Source organism: Pelobates fuscus, chromosome 2 (genome assembly GCF_036172605.1).
Source record: "Pelobates fuscus isolate aPelFus1 chromosome 2, aPelFus1.pri, whole genome shotgun sequence".
Taxonomy (NCBI): domain Eukaryota; kingdom Metazoa; phylum Chordata; class Amphibia; order Anura; family Pelobatidae; genus Pelobates; species Pelobates fuscus.
Window position 1 is genome coordinate 263525535 of NC_086318.1, and position 17534 is coordinate 263543068.

At 48.2% G+C, this 17534-nt stretch overlaps 1 protein-coding gene across 1 annotated transcript in view; it reads left to right on the plus strand.

The window, feature by feature from the left end:
- The first annotated feature begins 5023 nt into the window (after positions 1-5023).
- LOC134585777 (5-hydroxytryptamine receptor 1D-like) overlaps positions 5024-17534 on the plus strand; it is a 66476-nt gene continuing 53965 nt past the window's right edge. The window contains exons 1-2 of the mRNA XM_063441240.1: positions 5024-5079; positions 5547-5926. Of these exons, the coding sequence (XP_063297310.1) occupies positions 5638-5926 (289 nt within the window). The 5' untranslated portion in view covers positions 5024-5079; positions 5547-5637. The remainder of the gene's footprint in view (positions 5080-5546; positions 5927-17534) is intronic.

Sequence of the window (17534 nt, forward strand, 5' to 3'; positions counted from 1 at the left end):
TCGGGTATCTTCTGCCAACCGGTTGCCCTATGTTCCGTTCGTTGAGGGGGCAGTTCATCCAATTTAGAATTCGGATCCGTGGGAGGCCCAGTACTTCTGTGAAGGCCGGAACATCCTCTGGAGTGCGGATGATCGCTTCAGCGTTCCCCCTTCGGGCCAGGAGGGCGAAGGGGAACAGCCTCCGGTATCTAATTCTCTCCTGCTGCAGTACTTGCGTGACCGGGCGGAGTGCTCTCCTGGATTGCAACGTTAGATGCGAGAGGTCGTTATAGAGCTCCACCATCTGGCCTTCAAATCGCCAGGCCCGCTCCGCCCGCGCCCTCAGCATGATGTCGGCCTTGAGTTGGTAATCTTGTACCCGGCAGATGATGTCTCTCGGCGGGGCGTCTGGCGGCGGGCGCGGGCGTACTGCACGGTGGGCTCTGTCCATCGCTATTCTGGCATCTGGTGGGCGCCCCAGGAGCATATTGAAAAGGCGGGTAAGCAGTGCCTGCAGATTTTCTTGTTCTGGGTGTTCCCGTATGCCCCTCATCCATATGTTCTGTCGTCTGCTCCTATTGTCTAAATCCTCGATGTGTAGCCGCATGTCATTTATTAGCGTTGCTTGTTGCTGGGAGGTGGGTGAATTTGCGCCTGTTGCGCGGGAATCTCTCTCCTCCAGGGTGCTAACTCTCTCCTCCAGAGTCACCATCTTAGCCCGGACCGTTGCAATTTCGGTTTGCAACGCGCCCTTCACCTCCTCCACCATTTTCTGCAGATCTTCCTTCTTAGGTAAGGAGGCAAAGAGCGCGTACCAGTCTGGGGTCGGAGGCCCCGACCTCTCCCCTGGGTCCGGTGTGGATCCCGCTTCCGATATAGAAGATCCTGGCGAGGCCGGCGCCATGTTAGAGTCCTCGAGGCGGGCCGCCAGGACGGCTGGTGTTTGGAGGTACGCCCTGATCGATCCCGGTAGGGTCTCTCCCTGGGTTCTAGGGGTTGAGGGTGTCATCTGGGTGCGTCTTGTGCGACCCATGGAAGCCATAAACTTGGGTTTGTAGTGGATATAGGGCGGCAAGGGACGGAGCCACAGAATTAGGCAGCCATCTCAGTCCAGCGTCAGACCACCCCCCTTCTTTTATTTTTTATGTACACCCCCTAACAAGCAAATAAGAGGGGTGAGTTACGTATACTTATTTCTTAATAGATCTATATAGCGCTACACTCAAACTAGAGGCCTGGAAGGTGGAAGCACCAACCAGACCCCGAGTTAGTTGTTTTTCCAAGCATAATTTTATGTTTGGTTACTTACGATAAAAAAGACTGTATTTACGTTTAGCTTATGTAGCGAAGTCACCTCACATTGTAGGCACAATAATGCACTGTTATTTGCTTCTCACGACACAACAGCCTACACAAGTACAGCGCAAGCAGCACACATATCACACACGCCTGTTACCTTTATAGTATTAATCATAATACCATATTACTATTGTGGCAGCATAACTAATGTACCTAACCTAGCACTGTTAAGCGTTGATTATTTCACCTTGTTCTAACGACTTCATTGCGTAGCCAAGCTTGTTATTGTTATAACTATATAAAAATGTGCAACTCATCACTGTATAACTTGAATACATCTCTGAACACGCTGTTGTGGCGTATGTCGATGCTATGTAACAACATGCACAACAAAAATAAAGAATAAAAAAAAAAAAAAAAAAAGGACAAGTCTGTTAAAAGAACACTATAGTCACCCAGACCACTTCATCTCAATGAAGTGGCCTGGGTGCAGTGTCCTTAGGAAGGAGTAGGGATAGGGACACTATAGCATTAGGAATACAGATTAGTGTAGTGTTTTTTTTTTTTTTTTATAAAGGGCAATGAAATTCTACCAGAAAAAAAAAGAAGAGAAATGCTGCTAGAGAAGGGAGATAGTGATAGGGAGAAATGGGCACACGAAGAGAGGGGATATCCCTGGGGAAAGGTGAAATAAATGAGAAAAGGAAGGGACATGGGGGGGAAGAAATTAGCTTTTGTTAATTTTGATATTTCAGCTATTTAGTAGAGACCTAATTTGGCAAACCCACATAAGGAAACCAAGTTAGAGGGCCATTTACTAAACTGCTAAAAGATCAGAATTGAGAAATTGGCTCCTTTCCTGTGTGTTATTATTACCACTATCATCATTAAATAATCTATTCCATTTTAGCAACAAATATAATGCTGTCCTGCATCCATACACAGCCATGGCAAGTGGCCCTCATGTGACCCCTACTTTAGTGAATAACCCTGTGTGAACGTAATTATGGGGCTGTATGTCTGATAAGCTCTTGTTAATATCATTATTGCGAGAGGGCTAAATAAAAACCACTATCTGAATGTATTATATAGCAATTTGTTGTAAGTCGACAACATATTTCCAAACTTGAATAAGCCAATAAGCTTTAATAAGCCAATATCCCCCTTCCCTGCCAAAGGTAAGAAGGGAGGGGGTATAAAGAATATTTTTTTAATTAAAAAAAACGAAAAAAACCCACTTGTTTTACTTTGCCCCCTCCTTCAACTACACACACACACAGCCCCCCATATACACGCTGCCCCATCACACAAACTGCACCCACATCCTCCCATGCACACACTTTCCCCACTGTACCCCCATACACACACTTCTCCCCATACACACTGTACCCCACACACACACTGCACCCCCCCACACACACACACACTTCTCCCCATACAAACACTGCACCCCCACACACTTCCCCCCCACACACTACACCCCCATACAAACACTGCACCCCCATACACACAGTGCGCACCCACACAAACACTGCACCCTCATACACACACTTCTCCAACTGCACTCCCATACAAACACTGCCCCCACTACACCGTCATACACACACTGGCCCCATACACACACAGTGCTCCCACTGCACTCCCATGCACACACTACACCCCTCACACAAACCCACACTGCCCCTCCTACACACAGTGCTCCCATTGCACACCCATACACACACTGTCCCACATGCACTGCCTCCCATGCACACACACACTGTGCACCCCTCACACACACTGCCTCCCATACCCACCCTGCATCCTTCACACACTCAGTGCCTCCCATACACACACACACACACACACATATTACTAGAGGCCCTATCCCCTACTACAGCCCCTATCCTGGCAGACCCCAGGTAAATTGTCAAACTGTTCTTAAACAGTTTGACTATTTACTCGGGGGGGGGGGGGGGGGGCACAGCACTCCTGGCACCATAACCACTGCAGAGCGCTGTAGTGGTTATTGTGCCTGGATTGTTTCTTTAAACAATCTATGAGTGCCCCTCCTGAGATAAGGCTCTGGATCCGCCGGTGCTTTCTGGTTGGTACTTGACCACGATTTGCCTTCACTATATTCATGTAACTCTTCTCCAACATTTCTCTTACTTGTTATTAAAGCTGTTTAGACCAAAACACATGCCCCCCATATTGTGTTTCTTGAGAAAGTGAGTGGTTTTCTCTCAAATTGGTGCAGATAGCCCTGAAGAAGGACAATGGAGGATACTGTAAAGGACAGTTTCATGTAAGTATATTTACTATTTATATAATAAAAACAAAACAAAAGGAAAAGGGAATATTGGGGATGTTGTCTCTCAGCCCAGGAGGTAACCAAGGACTGATGGACAACCGCACCAAGGTCACCTGTAACTATGCTCCCCTTAACAGGGAATGACCCTAACAAGACAAACTCAATAATACACAAACCAGGAGCTCCTAACAGTTAAGGAGACCTAAAGTGGGGCTAATTTAAGGTAAGGGAGTTCTAATTTTTATTGGAAATAAAGTAATAGTATAAAATATACTCGCATAAAATTAATGAAATAGATGTTAGGAAAAGCAGGGATCAAGGAGGCAGGCTATGGTACCAAAAACATATGACAGATAATGAAAAAGAAGGGGGAGGGGAATTAACTCTTACTCAGTCATAACAAGAACCCCAGATCGAACAACAAATAACTGTAATTTGGAATTCCACAAATCACAATAGAGCAGATAAGCCCCATAAACAAGACGGGGGATATAGCTTGTTCTAACTTTCACACAGATACTTATGGACTACATTTTATTTTTATATATATATATATATATTGTATTTTCATATAAAAGTGAACAGTGACAAAAGATACAAAAGACCATTAAATCATTTTAATAAAAATAAAAAAAACAACAACTATAAAACAAGGTTTTTATTTTAATCAGGCTGAGGGTGTGTAATTTGGTACCCGATCCTGTTCTCCTCTTTTCTGACAATGTGCTTGAATGATCTAATGTGTTTTTTTCGTAGAAGAAACAGATGGTACAGTACTGAATGAGCTTCTTGCATTAAATGCTGTACTAGTTGTTTGACATGAAATTGCTAGTTTATGCAGTGCAAATGAGCAGGTGGAACATATAGCCCTGGGGACTTCTGCCAAACAGGGATAGGATACTTGTTTTAGTTCCTGGAGGAGAAGATCTGAGCAGGAAGGACTGTATCCTAAACTAAACAATGAAAATAGCTAAAGAATTCGTCAAAGCAGCCTGTCAGCCATGAATCTGGGTTTACAAAGCAGAGGATTGAGTTGACATTAACCATGCAGATTGGGATCAAGCACAAGTAACTGGCTTAAGAGGTATAAGGCTATAAAAAGAGTTAGTGTTCAACAAAAGGGAGAGGAGAGAATTGTTTAACCTTTAGTGTGCTCTCACCTTTCTACTATTCAAATCTGATTAACAGTTAAGGTCTCTCAACAATGTATCTTGATTAAGTATTATTACTTAGGGGCACAAAAAAAAAAAACAGTTAATGAATGTAGGGGATTTTTGAAAGCAAGTGATAGGATGCAGAAAATGTACAGAGGATGGATAGCTTTGCTTTGGATGTCTGCTGATGAGGAGTCAATCAAGAATGATACAAGGAACCACATTTGCCAGGTCTACATTAAGGCTTGATCAATGTTCCTCTCTTACCTACACTTTGTGGATGTCGAGATGCCTGATGGTGCCCTTTGGATGGACATTGCCTAGTGGTTCCAGGATCCAGCACACCTATTTCTGGTGAGTAGCTAATACATAGTCTGCATTCATATCAGCCCATTAACACAGTCTTCCCATTGTAATGCCCAGCCTGGCTTAGAACATTCCCCATGTGTCTGGCATTCCATGCACTAGGTCAAGGGCAGTCTCTAGCTATGCGGTTTTGTAGGAGGTTAAACCCTGACCTGTGGCACCTTGCTGATTTTTTTTTTATATCTTCTTGATCCCTACTGGTGAGCCCCTTCTACTGCTGCCTTCATGGTTTACCAATAGGTTTTGTAATTTAATTGCTTATATATTATTGAAGACCAATTATTTTTTACAATATTTTTGTTACAATATTTTATCACTTTTACTTTTATTACAATGTTTTATTATTGATACAAAAAATAAAATTAGTAAAGATGTTATTGAAAACATGTGTTATATCTAAAACACATCTTGATGATACGAATAAAATGTGTAATTAAAGCATTGTTTTCCTGCAGTGTTTTACCCAGAATCTGCATCCACTTCAGTTTGGTGACTTAAACTGGTGCTGCGAAGTTACCAGTGTATCACAAACCTCATCTTCTCATCATGGCTCTGCAGATCCTGGCCACTGTACTAGAAAAGGTCACAGCTAATGGTACAGATGAAACGCATATACATCAAGGCACACAGGAGCACTGGATGTGTAACAGCTCAAATGGAGAAATGGGGATATCCTTCATTACTAATGCACGCAACAATACCAGCAGCCTGGTAGGATTGCAGGTCAACATGACCATCACCAGTGGATCTCCCGCTGGTGAAAGAGGATCTGTGGGTCTGGACATTATATTCCTGGAGATCTTAATCATAATAATGTGCATAGGAGCTGTAGCAGGTGAGTAATGTAACTTAATTTTAATGCTTTTAAACCATATGCACTGGGGCTAGGCATGTCATGTATTAAACTTACAGCTGTTTTCCTACCATAAAAAAACAAAGATTAGAGTTTTAAGGGTTAAAACGTATGTAGGGGTTTAGAAAAATACCTCTCTTTGTCTCAATAGAGTTTTTTTGTTTTGTTTTGTTTTTTACCTGAAGCTATATGAAGCAAGGTAAATTGTAAGTGTACACCTAAGAGCTTTCTGTGAATTGGCAGGTGAGCTTACACTGAAGTGGCCATTGGAGTGATATTAAAAACCTCCAGCTATTTAAACGTGCATAGGGCTGTGGGATAGTGCGCAAGTAACTATTTTCTTTGTTTTTTATATTATATATTGGAACTGGTGTGTACTATAGTCATTGCTGCCACCCAGGAGTAGTTAAGTATGAGCGCAGGACTTATTTTTATATATTTGTAGCTGTTTTCCTTCTGCTAGCTGTCTAAGAAACTGGAAGCAAAGTCAGAGAGGCAGTGTGGGTAGGAAGGGTAGAAGGAAAAAAAACGTATCTCTTATTTGTACAGATTATTAGCAGTATATGCAAAACAAATCTTGTAATATGTACTACATTTTCTTTTGACAAAATATGAGTTCCGAAGGGGCCCTTTAAAATAAAGCTATACTACTGTGCAGCAAATTACATCAGGTTTGCTTGATTTTAATCTCATTTATTATTATTTTTTACTAATAAAGAATACCGGTATTTGTATTTATAGATCTTAAACATCTCTACTTTATAAAGGGTAGACATCATAATAGGAGAACTTTTGAATATAGTATTAATATACAACTATGCAAATATACTTATGATTTATGTACATCTGGTAACATTAAAGGTGACCTCTATATAAAGGCAGATCATTGATGGGCAGTATGTCATCTGGGTTCCTGATCACTCATTTCTATAGTTAGAGTCTTACACTATCTCTTCATCAGTGGCGTACACATGACCCATGGGGCCCCGGTGCGAAAATTGATCCGTGGGCCCCCCCCCCTCGCGCTTACTCTGTGCGGGCTGGGGCAGCAACACATGGCGGCGGGCACACACACTCTCACGAACGAATGCATACACACTAGCTAACAGACACACACATTTACTGACAGAGACACACTCAGCGGCAGACATACATACACACTCACTTACAAAACATACACTCTCACTGACAAACACACACTCACTAACAGACATCAAACAGACTCACTAACACACAAACACACTCAGTAACAGACACACACAGTAACACACTCACTGACACTCACTAGCAGACACACACTCTAACACACACACACACACACACACACACACACACACACACACTAACACTCACACACACACACACACACACTAACACTCACACACACACACACACACACACACACACACACACTAACGCTCACACACACACTAACGCTCACACACACACTAACACTAACACTCACACACACACTAACACTCACACACACACACACACTAACACACACACTAACACACACACACACACACTCACTCACACACACTAACACACACTTACACATGTTTTTTTTTTTTATTTAATCCCCCCCAGCCTCCCTACCTTTTGGAGTGCTGAGGGTATTCCCTGGGGTCCAGTGGTGCTGCTGGGCTCCTAGGCGGCCGGTCAGGCTGGCCGGTGCGCGAGGGAGCACTCTCCCCTGAGTGCTTCCTCTTCAGCTCCCTCGCGCGCCGCGTAGGGATGCCGGCGCCGGAAGATGACGTCATCTTCCGGCTCCGGTATCAGTGCGGTGCGCGAGGGAGCTGAAGAGGAAGCACTCAGGGGAGAGTGCTCCCTCGCACACCGGCCAGCCTGACCGGCCGCCGGGTGTAAGCAGGGCCAGCCTCGGGGGGCCCTGAGGTGGCCGGCTCCTGGGGCCCCCAGGAGAAGAGGCTGGCCCAGTGGGTACATACAGGGTCGCAGGGGCGGCCGGGCCCCCTGGTGGGCCGGGCCCGGTCGCAGCCGCGACCCCTGCGACCCTGGTATGTACGCCACTGGCAGGGGTCGCGGCTGGTATGTACGCCACTGGTATGTACGCCACTGACACTCTAACACACACACACTAACACACGCACACACACACTAACGCTCACACACACACACTAACGCTCACACACACACTAACACACACACTAACACTCACACACACACTAACACTCACACACACGCTAACACACACACACACACACACACTCACTCACACACACTAACACACACTTACACATGTTTTTTTTATTTTATTTAATCCCCCCCAGCCTCCCTACCTTTTGGAGTGCTGAGGGTATTCCCTGGGGTCCAGTGGTGCTGCTGGGCTCCTAGGCGGCCGGTCAGGCTGGCCGGTGCGCGAGGGAGCACTCTCCCCTGAGTGCTTCCTCTTCAGCTCCCTCGCGCGCCGCGTAGGGATGCCGGCGCCGGAAGATGACGTCATCTTCCGGCTCCGGTATCAGTGCGGTGCGCGAGGGAGCTGAAGAGGAAGCACTCAGGGGAGAGTGCTCCCTCGCACACCGGCCAGCCTGACCGGCCGCCGGGTGTAAGCAGGGCCAGCCTTGGGGGGCCCTGAGGTGGCCGGCTCCTGGGGCCCCCAGGAGAAGAGGCTGGCCCAGTGGGTACATACAGGGTCGCAGGGGCGGCCGGGCCCCCTGGTGGGCCGGGCCCGGTCGCAGCCGCGACCCCTGCGACCCTGGTATGTACGCCACTGGCAGGGGTCGCGGCTGGTATGTACGCCACTGGCAGTGGCGTACATACCAGGGTCGCCGGGGTCACGGCTGCGACCGGGCCCGGCCCACCAGGGGGCCCGGCCACCCCTGCGACCCTGTATGTACCCACTGGGCCAGCCTCTTCTCCTGGGGGCCCCAGGAGCCGGCCACCTCAGGGCCCCCCGAGGCTGGCCCTGCTTACACCCGGCGGCTGGTCAGGCTGGCCGGTGCGCGAGGGAGCACTCTCCCCTGAGTGCTTCCTCTTCAGCTCCCTCGCGCACCGCACTGATACCGGAGCCGGAAGATGACGTCATCTTCCGGCGCCGGCATCCCTACGCGGCGCGCGAGGGAGCTGAAGAGGAAGCACTCAGGGGAGAGTGCTCCCTCGCGCACCGGCCAGCCTGACCGGCCGCCTAGGAGCCCAGCAGCACCACTGGACCCCAGGGAATCCCCTCAGCACTCCAAAAGGTAGGGAGGCTGGGGGGGATTAAATAAAAAAAAAACATGTGTGTGTTAGTGTGTGTGAGTGAGTGTGTGTGTGTTAGTGTGTGTGTGAGTGTTAGTGTGTGTGTGTGAAACATAGAAACATAGAATGTGACGGCAGATAAGAACCATTCGGCCCATCTAGTCTGCCCAGTTTTCTAAATACTTTCATTAGTCCCTGGCATTATCTTATAGTTAGGATAGCCTTATGCCTATCCCACGCATGCTTAAACTCCTTTACTGTGTTAACCTCTACCACTTCAGCTGGAAGGCTATTCCATGTATCCACTACCCTCTCAGTAAAGTAATACTTCCTGATATTATTTTTAAACCTTTGCCCCTCTAATTTAAGACTATGTCCTCTGGTTGTGGTAGTTTTTCTTCTTTTACATATAGTCTCCTCCTTTACTGTGTTGATTCCCTTTATGTATTTAAATGTTTCTATCATATCCCCCCTGTCTCGTCTTTCCTTCAAGCTATACATGTTAAGATCCTTTAACCTTTCCTGGTAAGTTTTATCCTGCAATCCATGAACCAGTTTAGTAGCCCTTCTTTGAACTCTCTCTAAGGTATCAATATCCTTCTGAAGATAGGGTCTCCAGCAGGGGTCAAGTCCTGGGTAAAAAAGTGCAGGAACTCACCCAAGATCCACTCCCCGCCCCCTTCCCCCCCACCCCAAAATAATGATACGCTTGTATGCAGGGGCTGAGTAAGGGCACGGGGCTGAGTAAGGGCACGGGGCTGAGGAGGGGGACAGGAGCTGAGGAAGAGGGACAGGAGCTTAGGGGGGGGAGGCATGGGCTGAGGAAGGGGACATGGGCTGAGGTAAGGGATAGGGGCTGAGGAAAGGGACAGGAACTGAGGAAAGGGACAGGAACTGAGGAAAGGGACAGGAACTGAGGAAAGGGACAGGAACTGAGGAAAGGGACAGGAACTGACTAAAGGGACAGGAACTGAGGGGCTGAGGAAGGGGGCAGGGGCTGACGAAGGGGGCAGGGGCTGACGAAGTGGGACAGGGGCTGACGAAGTGGGACAGGGGCTGACGAAGTGGGACAGGGGCTGACGAAGGGGGACAGGGGCAGACGAAGGGGGACAGGGGCAGACGAAGGGGGACAGTGGCAGACGAAGGGGGACAGGGGCTGACGAAGGGGGACAGGGGCTGACGAAGGGGGACAGGGGCTGAGGAAGGGGGACAGGGGCTGAGGAAGGGGGACGGGGCTGAGGAAGGGGGACAGGGGCTGAGGAAGGGGGACAGGGACTGCGGAAAGGGACAGGGACTGCGGAAAGGGACAGGGGCTGAGGAAGAGGGGCAGGGGCTGAGGAAGAGGGGCAGGGGCTGAGGAAGAGGGGCATGGACTGAGGAAGGGGGACAGGGGCTGATGCTCGTATGCAGGGGCTGAGTAAGAGCACTGGGCTGAGTAAGGTGGACAGGGGCTGAGGAGGGGGACAGGGACTGAGGAGGGAGACAGGGACTGAGGAGGGAGACAGGGACTGAGGAGGGAGACAGGGACTGAGGAGGGAGGGGACTGGAGGGGGACAGGGACTGAGGAGGGAGACAGGGACTGAGGAGGGAGGGGACTGAGGAAAGGGACAGGGACTGAGGAAAGGGACAGGGACTGAGGAAAGGGACAGGGACTGAGGAAGGGGGACAGGGCCTGAGGAAGGGGGACAGGGCCTGAGGAAGGGGGACAGGGCCTGAGGAAGGGGGACAGGGACTGAGGAGGGGGACAGGGACTGAGGAGGGGGGCAGGAACTGAGGAAAGGGAACAGGGCCTTAAATAAGGGGACAGGGACTCAGGAAAGGGACAGGCCTGCGGATGGGGGCAGGGACTGAGGAGGGGGACAGGGACTGAGTAAGGGGATAGGGCTTGAGGAGGGGGGCAGGGACTGGGGAAAGGGACTAAGGAGGGAGACAGGGACTGAGGAGGGAGACAGGGGCTGGGAAAAGGGACTAAGGAGGGGGGCAGGAACTGAGGAGGGGGACAGGGCCTTAAATAGGGGGACAGGGACTGAGGAGAGGGACAGGGACTGAGTAAGGGGATAGGGCTTGAGGAGGGGGGCAGGGACTGGGGAAAGGGACTAAGGAGGGAGACAGGGACTGAGGAGGGGGGACAGGGTCTTAAATAGGGGGACAGGGACTGAGGAGGGGGGCAGAAACTGAGGAGGGGGGACAGGGACTGAGGAGGGGGACAGGGACTGAGGAGGGGGACAGGGACTGAGGAAGGGGGACAGGGCCTTAAATAGGGGGACAGGGACTCAGGAAAGGGACAGGCCTGAGGAGGGGGACAGGGACTGAGGAGGGATAGGGCTTGAGGAGGGGGACAGGGACTGAGTAAGGGGATAGGGCTTGAGGAGGGGGACAGGGACTGGGGAAAGGGACTAAGGAGGGGGGCAGGGACTGAGGAGGGGGGACAGGGCCTTAAATAGGGGGGCAGGGCCTGAGGAAAGGGATAAAAAACAAACAAAAAAAAAACTAAAGTACCTTCCCCCCTCCCTGAGGCTTACCTTGGGCCAGGAGGGGTGGGACTGTATCTGGAACCTGCAGCCTGCAGTCAGTGGAGTAAGCCGGCCTCTCCTGATGATGTCAGGAGGAGGGGGTGTGGCTTCCTCTGCTCCCCAGCGGTCCTGTGAGAAGAGCAGAGAAAGTCACGCCCCCTCCTACTGACATCATCAGGAGAGGCCGGACGACTCCATTGGCTGCAGGGGGAGAGGTGAGTTTAAAAATCCGAGTCCCCAGTCAGAGGCAGGGGATTCGGATTTGTGCTCCCCCTGCTCTGGCAGCCGCTTGTGCCAGCCCTGGGTCCTGCAGGACTAGTAATGGGAACGGCGTTCCTGCTGTGGGAAAAGTGCAGGAACGCCGTTCCCACGCGTTCCTGCAGGACTCGAGCCCTGGTCTCCAGTACTGTGTACAGTACTCCAAGTGAGGTCTCACCAGTGTTCTGTACAATGGCATGAGCACTTCCCTCTTTCTACTGCTAATACCTCTCCCTATACAACCAAGCATTCTGCTAGCATTTCCTGCTGCTCTATTACATTGTCTGCCTACCTTTAAGTCATCAGAAATAATCACCCCTAAATCCCTTTCCTCAGATGTTGAGGTTAGGACTCTATCAAATATTCTGTACTCTGCCCTTGGGTTTTTACTTCCAAGATGCATTATCTTGCACTTATCCACATTAAATGTCAGTTGCCACAACTCTGACCATTTTTCTAGTTTACCTAAATCATTTTCCATTTGGCACTATGATCCCTCTCCATTCATTTACAATAAAAGCTGTAAAAAAAGGTTTTACTTACCTGCAATACAGCGCTGTCTACACGTCACAGAGGCCTTGCAAGGCCCAATCACAGGCTTCTCATAAGGATGCCTATAACTGGACCTATTGCCAGCTCAGAGTGCATGTACCCGCTGTGGGCCAGAGAGGGAAGGGAGTGGGGTGGTGGAGGGCAGGAAGGAGTGAGCGGACAGAGGGTGGGTTTGGAAAAAAAACAACTGGCTGCACAGGAGGAGGTTCAGTGTGGGAGGTAGAGGAAAGCTATCTTCCCCTAACATTTATTGCCAGTGTACAGTGCATGCTGATGACAGATATAAAATATGAACCATATTAGCCCAACGGTTGGATGTGCTGGAGGGATAAGCCTGCGTTATCATTTTAGCCTTATACATCATCCTTAGTCTCTTCCTTACAATGTAAACAGTTCACACACGCCTATGTTGTTCACAATTATTCCTTTCTGCATATGTTTTTTCTCTATCCTTTTCTCTTAATCCAGAGGAGGTCCTGAATTCCTGCAGACCCTAGTCTTCTACCTGGGCCTGCATTATTAACCCCTTCCCGACCACCGACGTATCAGGTATGTCTGACAAAAAAATGGTCCTTAAGGACCGCGGATGTGCCTGATACGTCCGTGGAAAATTTAAGCACTGCCGCTCTGATGGTATTGCAATACCATCGTGCAATACCTTTCCTTACTGCCGGGCACCCGAGTGATCGCTCCCCCCTGTACGATCACTTCCGGGTTGCTCCACGTGGTGCCCGGCAGTAAAGCAGAGCATGGGAAGCCATCGGGCAGGCTTCCGATGCTCTGCCTGTGCTGAGTGCCTTGAGGGGTTGATGTACTCAGTGAAGATTTAAAAAAATAAAAACCAATAAAAACATGAAATATACCCCCCAAAATACATGTATTAACACCCCTAAGCCATGTGGTTTCAAAGTTGGAGCTGCCTTTCTAAAGGCAGTGCATCATGGGCACTTCTGGGGGTGTCCCTAGCCTGCCTCATCATAGAGGCAGGCTAGGGTCATCCAATCAGAGCTTTCCCCTATAACACTTTTATTCTAACTATGATCCCCATTTGTCTGATCAGATCAATATTAGTAAATATTGACTCTGATCAGTGTGGTTCTCCCTCCCTCTCTTCACTTGTGTTTTAGTGAAAGAGGGAGAGACATCTGTGTTTTAGGTAGAGAGATTTAGGTAGTTTTAGGGTGGGACTTGTAAAATTGTGAGACCCAAAGACTCTTTTCAAAGCCATTAACCCCTATTTTGCCAGTGATCCCTATACAGGGAGTGCAGAATTATTAGGCAAGTTGTATTTTTGAGGATTAATTTTATTATTGAACAACAACCATGTTCTCAATGAACCCAAAAAACTCATTAATATCAAAGCTGAATATTTTTGGAAGTAGTTTTTAGTTTGTTTTTAGTTATAGCTATTTTAGGGGGATATCTGTGTGTGCAGGTGACTATTACTGTGCATAATTATTAGACAACTTAACAAAAAACAAATATATACCCATTTCAATTATTTATTTTTACCAGTGAAACCAATATAACATCTCAACATTCACAAATATACATTTCTGACATTCAAAAACAAAACAAAAACAAATCAGTGACCAATATAGCCACCTTTCTTTGCAAGGACACTCAAAAGCCTGCCATCCATGGATTCTGTCAGTGTTTTGATCTGTTCACCATCAACATTGCGTGCAGAAGCAACCACAGCCTCCCAGACACTGTTCAGAGAGGTGTACTGTTTTCCCTCCTTGTAAATTTCACATTTGATGATAGACCACAGGTTCTCAATGGGGTTCAGATCAGGTGAACAAGGAGGCCATGTCATTCGATTTTCTTCTTTTATACCCTTTTTTACCAGCCACGCTGGGGAGTACTTGGACACGTGTGGTGGAGCATTGTCCTGCATGAAAATTATGTTTTTCTTGAAGGATGCAGACTTCTTCCTGTACCACTGCTTGAAGAAGGTGTCTTCCAGAAACTGGCAGTAGGACTGGGAGTTGAGCTTGACTCCATCCTCAACCCGAAAAGGCCCCACAAGCTCATCTTTGATGATACCAGCCCAAACCAGTACTCCACCTCCACCTTGCTGGCGTCTGAGTTGGACTGGAGCTCTCTGCCCTTTACCAATCCAGCCACGGGCCCATCCATCTGGCCCATCAAGACTCACTCTCATTTCATCAGTCCATAAAACCTTAGAAAAATCAGTCTTGAGATATTTCTTGGCCCAGTCTTGACGTTTCAGCTTGTGTGTCTTGTTCAGTGGTGGTCGTCTTTCAGCCTTTCTTACCTTGGCCATGTCTCTGAGTATTGCACACCTTGTGCTTTTGGGCACTCCAGTGATGTTGCAGCTCTGAAATATGGCCAAACTGGTGGCAAGTGGCATCTTGGCAGCTGCACGCTTGACTTTTCTCAGTTCATGGGCAGTTATTTTGCGCCTTGGTTTTTCCACACGCTTCTTGCGACCCTGTTGACTATTTTGAATGAAACGCTTGATTGTTCGATGATCACGCTTCAGAAGCTTTGCAATTTTAAGAGTGCTGCATCCCTCTGCAAGATATCTCACTATTTTTGACTTTTCTGAGCCTGTCAAGTCCTTCTTTTGACCCATTTTGCCAAAGGAAAGGAAGTTGCCTAATAATTATGCACACCTGATATAGGGTGTTGATGTCATTAGACCACACCCCTTCTCATTACAGAGATGCGCATCACCTAATATGCTTAATTGGTAGTAGGCTTTCGAGCCTATACAGCTTGGAGTAAGACAACATGCATAAAGAGGATGATGTGGTCAAAATACTCATTTGCCTAATAATTCTGCACTCCCTGTAATCACTGGCTCTTGCACAGCAGCACTTTTTTGCTGTCTGTGCATTTTTTTAGGGGTTTATTATTTTACTGATTTTACAGTTTATGGAGGTGTTTCTGGGTGATGATGTATTGGGGAAAATTGTTGTCCAAACTAATTTATATGCCCATCAGTTCCGTACTTCTAAGCCTGAGTCTTTTTTGGTAAAGCATTAATAGGCCCCCATCAATGTGCCAGAATTTAGAAAATTCTGGGCATTGATCATGCTGATGGGTGGGCATCATAAAGAAGCCCTCCATCCGCTCCTACTAGAGCAGTAGCCCCATCTGCTCTACCCCCATTTATTCCTAGTGTATGTCGAGGAAGAGGGATGAAATTATTCTAAATTTCATGCACTTTAGCGACAACAGCCTGTGCCCCCTTGGGGAGCATCCCCAGTTTGACAGGCTGTATAAAATCCGCTACCCACTTTGCTGCCAGGTTTGCAGAGGCTTATACACCTGGAAGGAATATATGCGTAGATGAATCCCTGATGTAGTATAAGGGAAGGCTGGGATTCAAGCAGTATATTCCTTCCAAGCACTCCAGGTATGATGTAAAGGTGTATAAGCTCTGTGATAGCGAGACTGGGTATTCTCAGGCCTTCCGGGTGTACGAGGAAAGGATAGCCCCCTTGCCCAGAACATATGGGAACCAGTGGCAAGATTATCTGGGACCTGATATTAACCCTGATGAACAAAGTGTACCACTTGTATACAGACAATTTTTATACAAGTGTCCATTTGTGCAAGCTATTGTATTGTTTTGATAAAGTAGCTTGTGGCACAAGAAAAAAAAAAAACGTGCAGGTTTCCAAGGACAACTTACACGCACCCCGCGAAGGGGGGACACCTCAGCTCTGCGCCAAGAGGAGCTGTTGGAAGTTAGGTACAGAGACAAGAAGGCTGTGTACCAGGGCTCAAGTCCTTCAGGAACGCATGGGCACGGCGTTCCTGCACTTTTTCCAAAGCAGGAACGCCGTTCCCGCTAGTGATCCTGCAGGACTCGAGCCCTGCTACCTGTACACAGGGGCCATCACACGCTGTGTTCCCTCTCCAGCACTAACTCTTGCGAGACCTGCGGCTGTCAGAGCATTGCCACGGGTTACCATGGCAACGCTCCGCACAAGAGAGTTTCGCGAGAGTTAGAGCTGGAGAGGCAACACAGAGTGTGCTGGCCCTTGTGTGCAGCGGCTACCTCCCTTCACCGGACCACCAGGCGATCTTCCCCCTCCCTGACAAGGTAAGAAGCAGGGATGGGGGAATAAAATAAAAAAATATAAACAGATAAAGTTACAAAAAAAATGCTTATCCCACCCATCATCCAGCACACACATCATCCAGCACACACAAACACACACACACACACACACACACATCATCCAGCACACACACACACATCATCCAGCACACACACACACACACACACACATCATCCAGCACACACACACACACACACACACACACACACACACACACACACACACACACACACATCATCCAGCACACACACACACACCATCCAGCACACACACACACACACACACACACACACACACACACTTAATCCAGTACACACACACACACTTAATCCAGTACACACACACACTTAATCCAGTACACACACACACTCCCACTTAATCCAGCACACACACATCATCCAGCACACACACACACACACATCATCCAGCACACTCACACACTTCATCCAGCACACACACACATACATCATCCAGCACACACACATACATCATCCAGCACACACACACACACACACACATCATCCAGCACACACACACACACACACACACACACATCATCCAGCACACACACACACACACACTTAATCCAGCACACACACATCATCCAGCACACACACACACACATCATCCAGCACACACATCATCCACACACTTAATCCAGTACACACACACTTAATCCAGCACACACACACACTCACACTTAATCCAGCACACACACACATCATCCAGCACACACACACACACACACACACACCATCCAGCACACACACACACACACACACACACACACACACACACATCATTCAGCACACACACACACACACACATCATCCAGCACAGACACACACACATCATCCAGCACACACACACATCATCCAGCACACACACACACACTTAATCCAGCACACACATCATCCAGCACACACACGCATCATCCAGCACACACACACATCATCCAGCACACACACA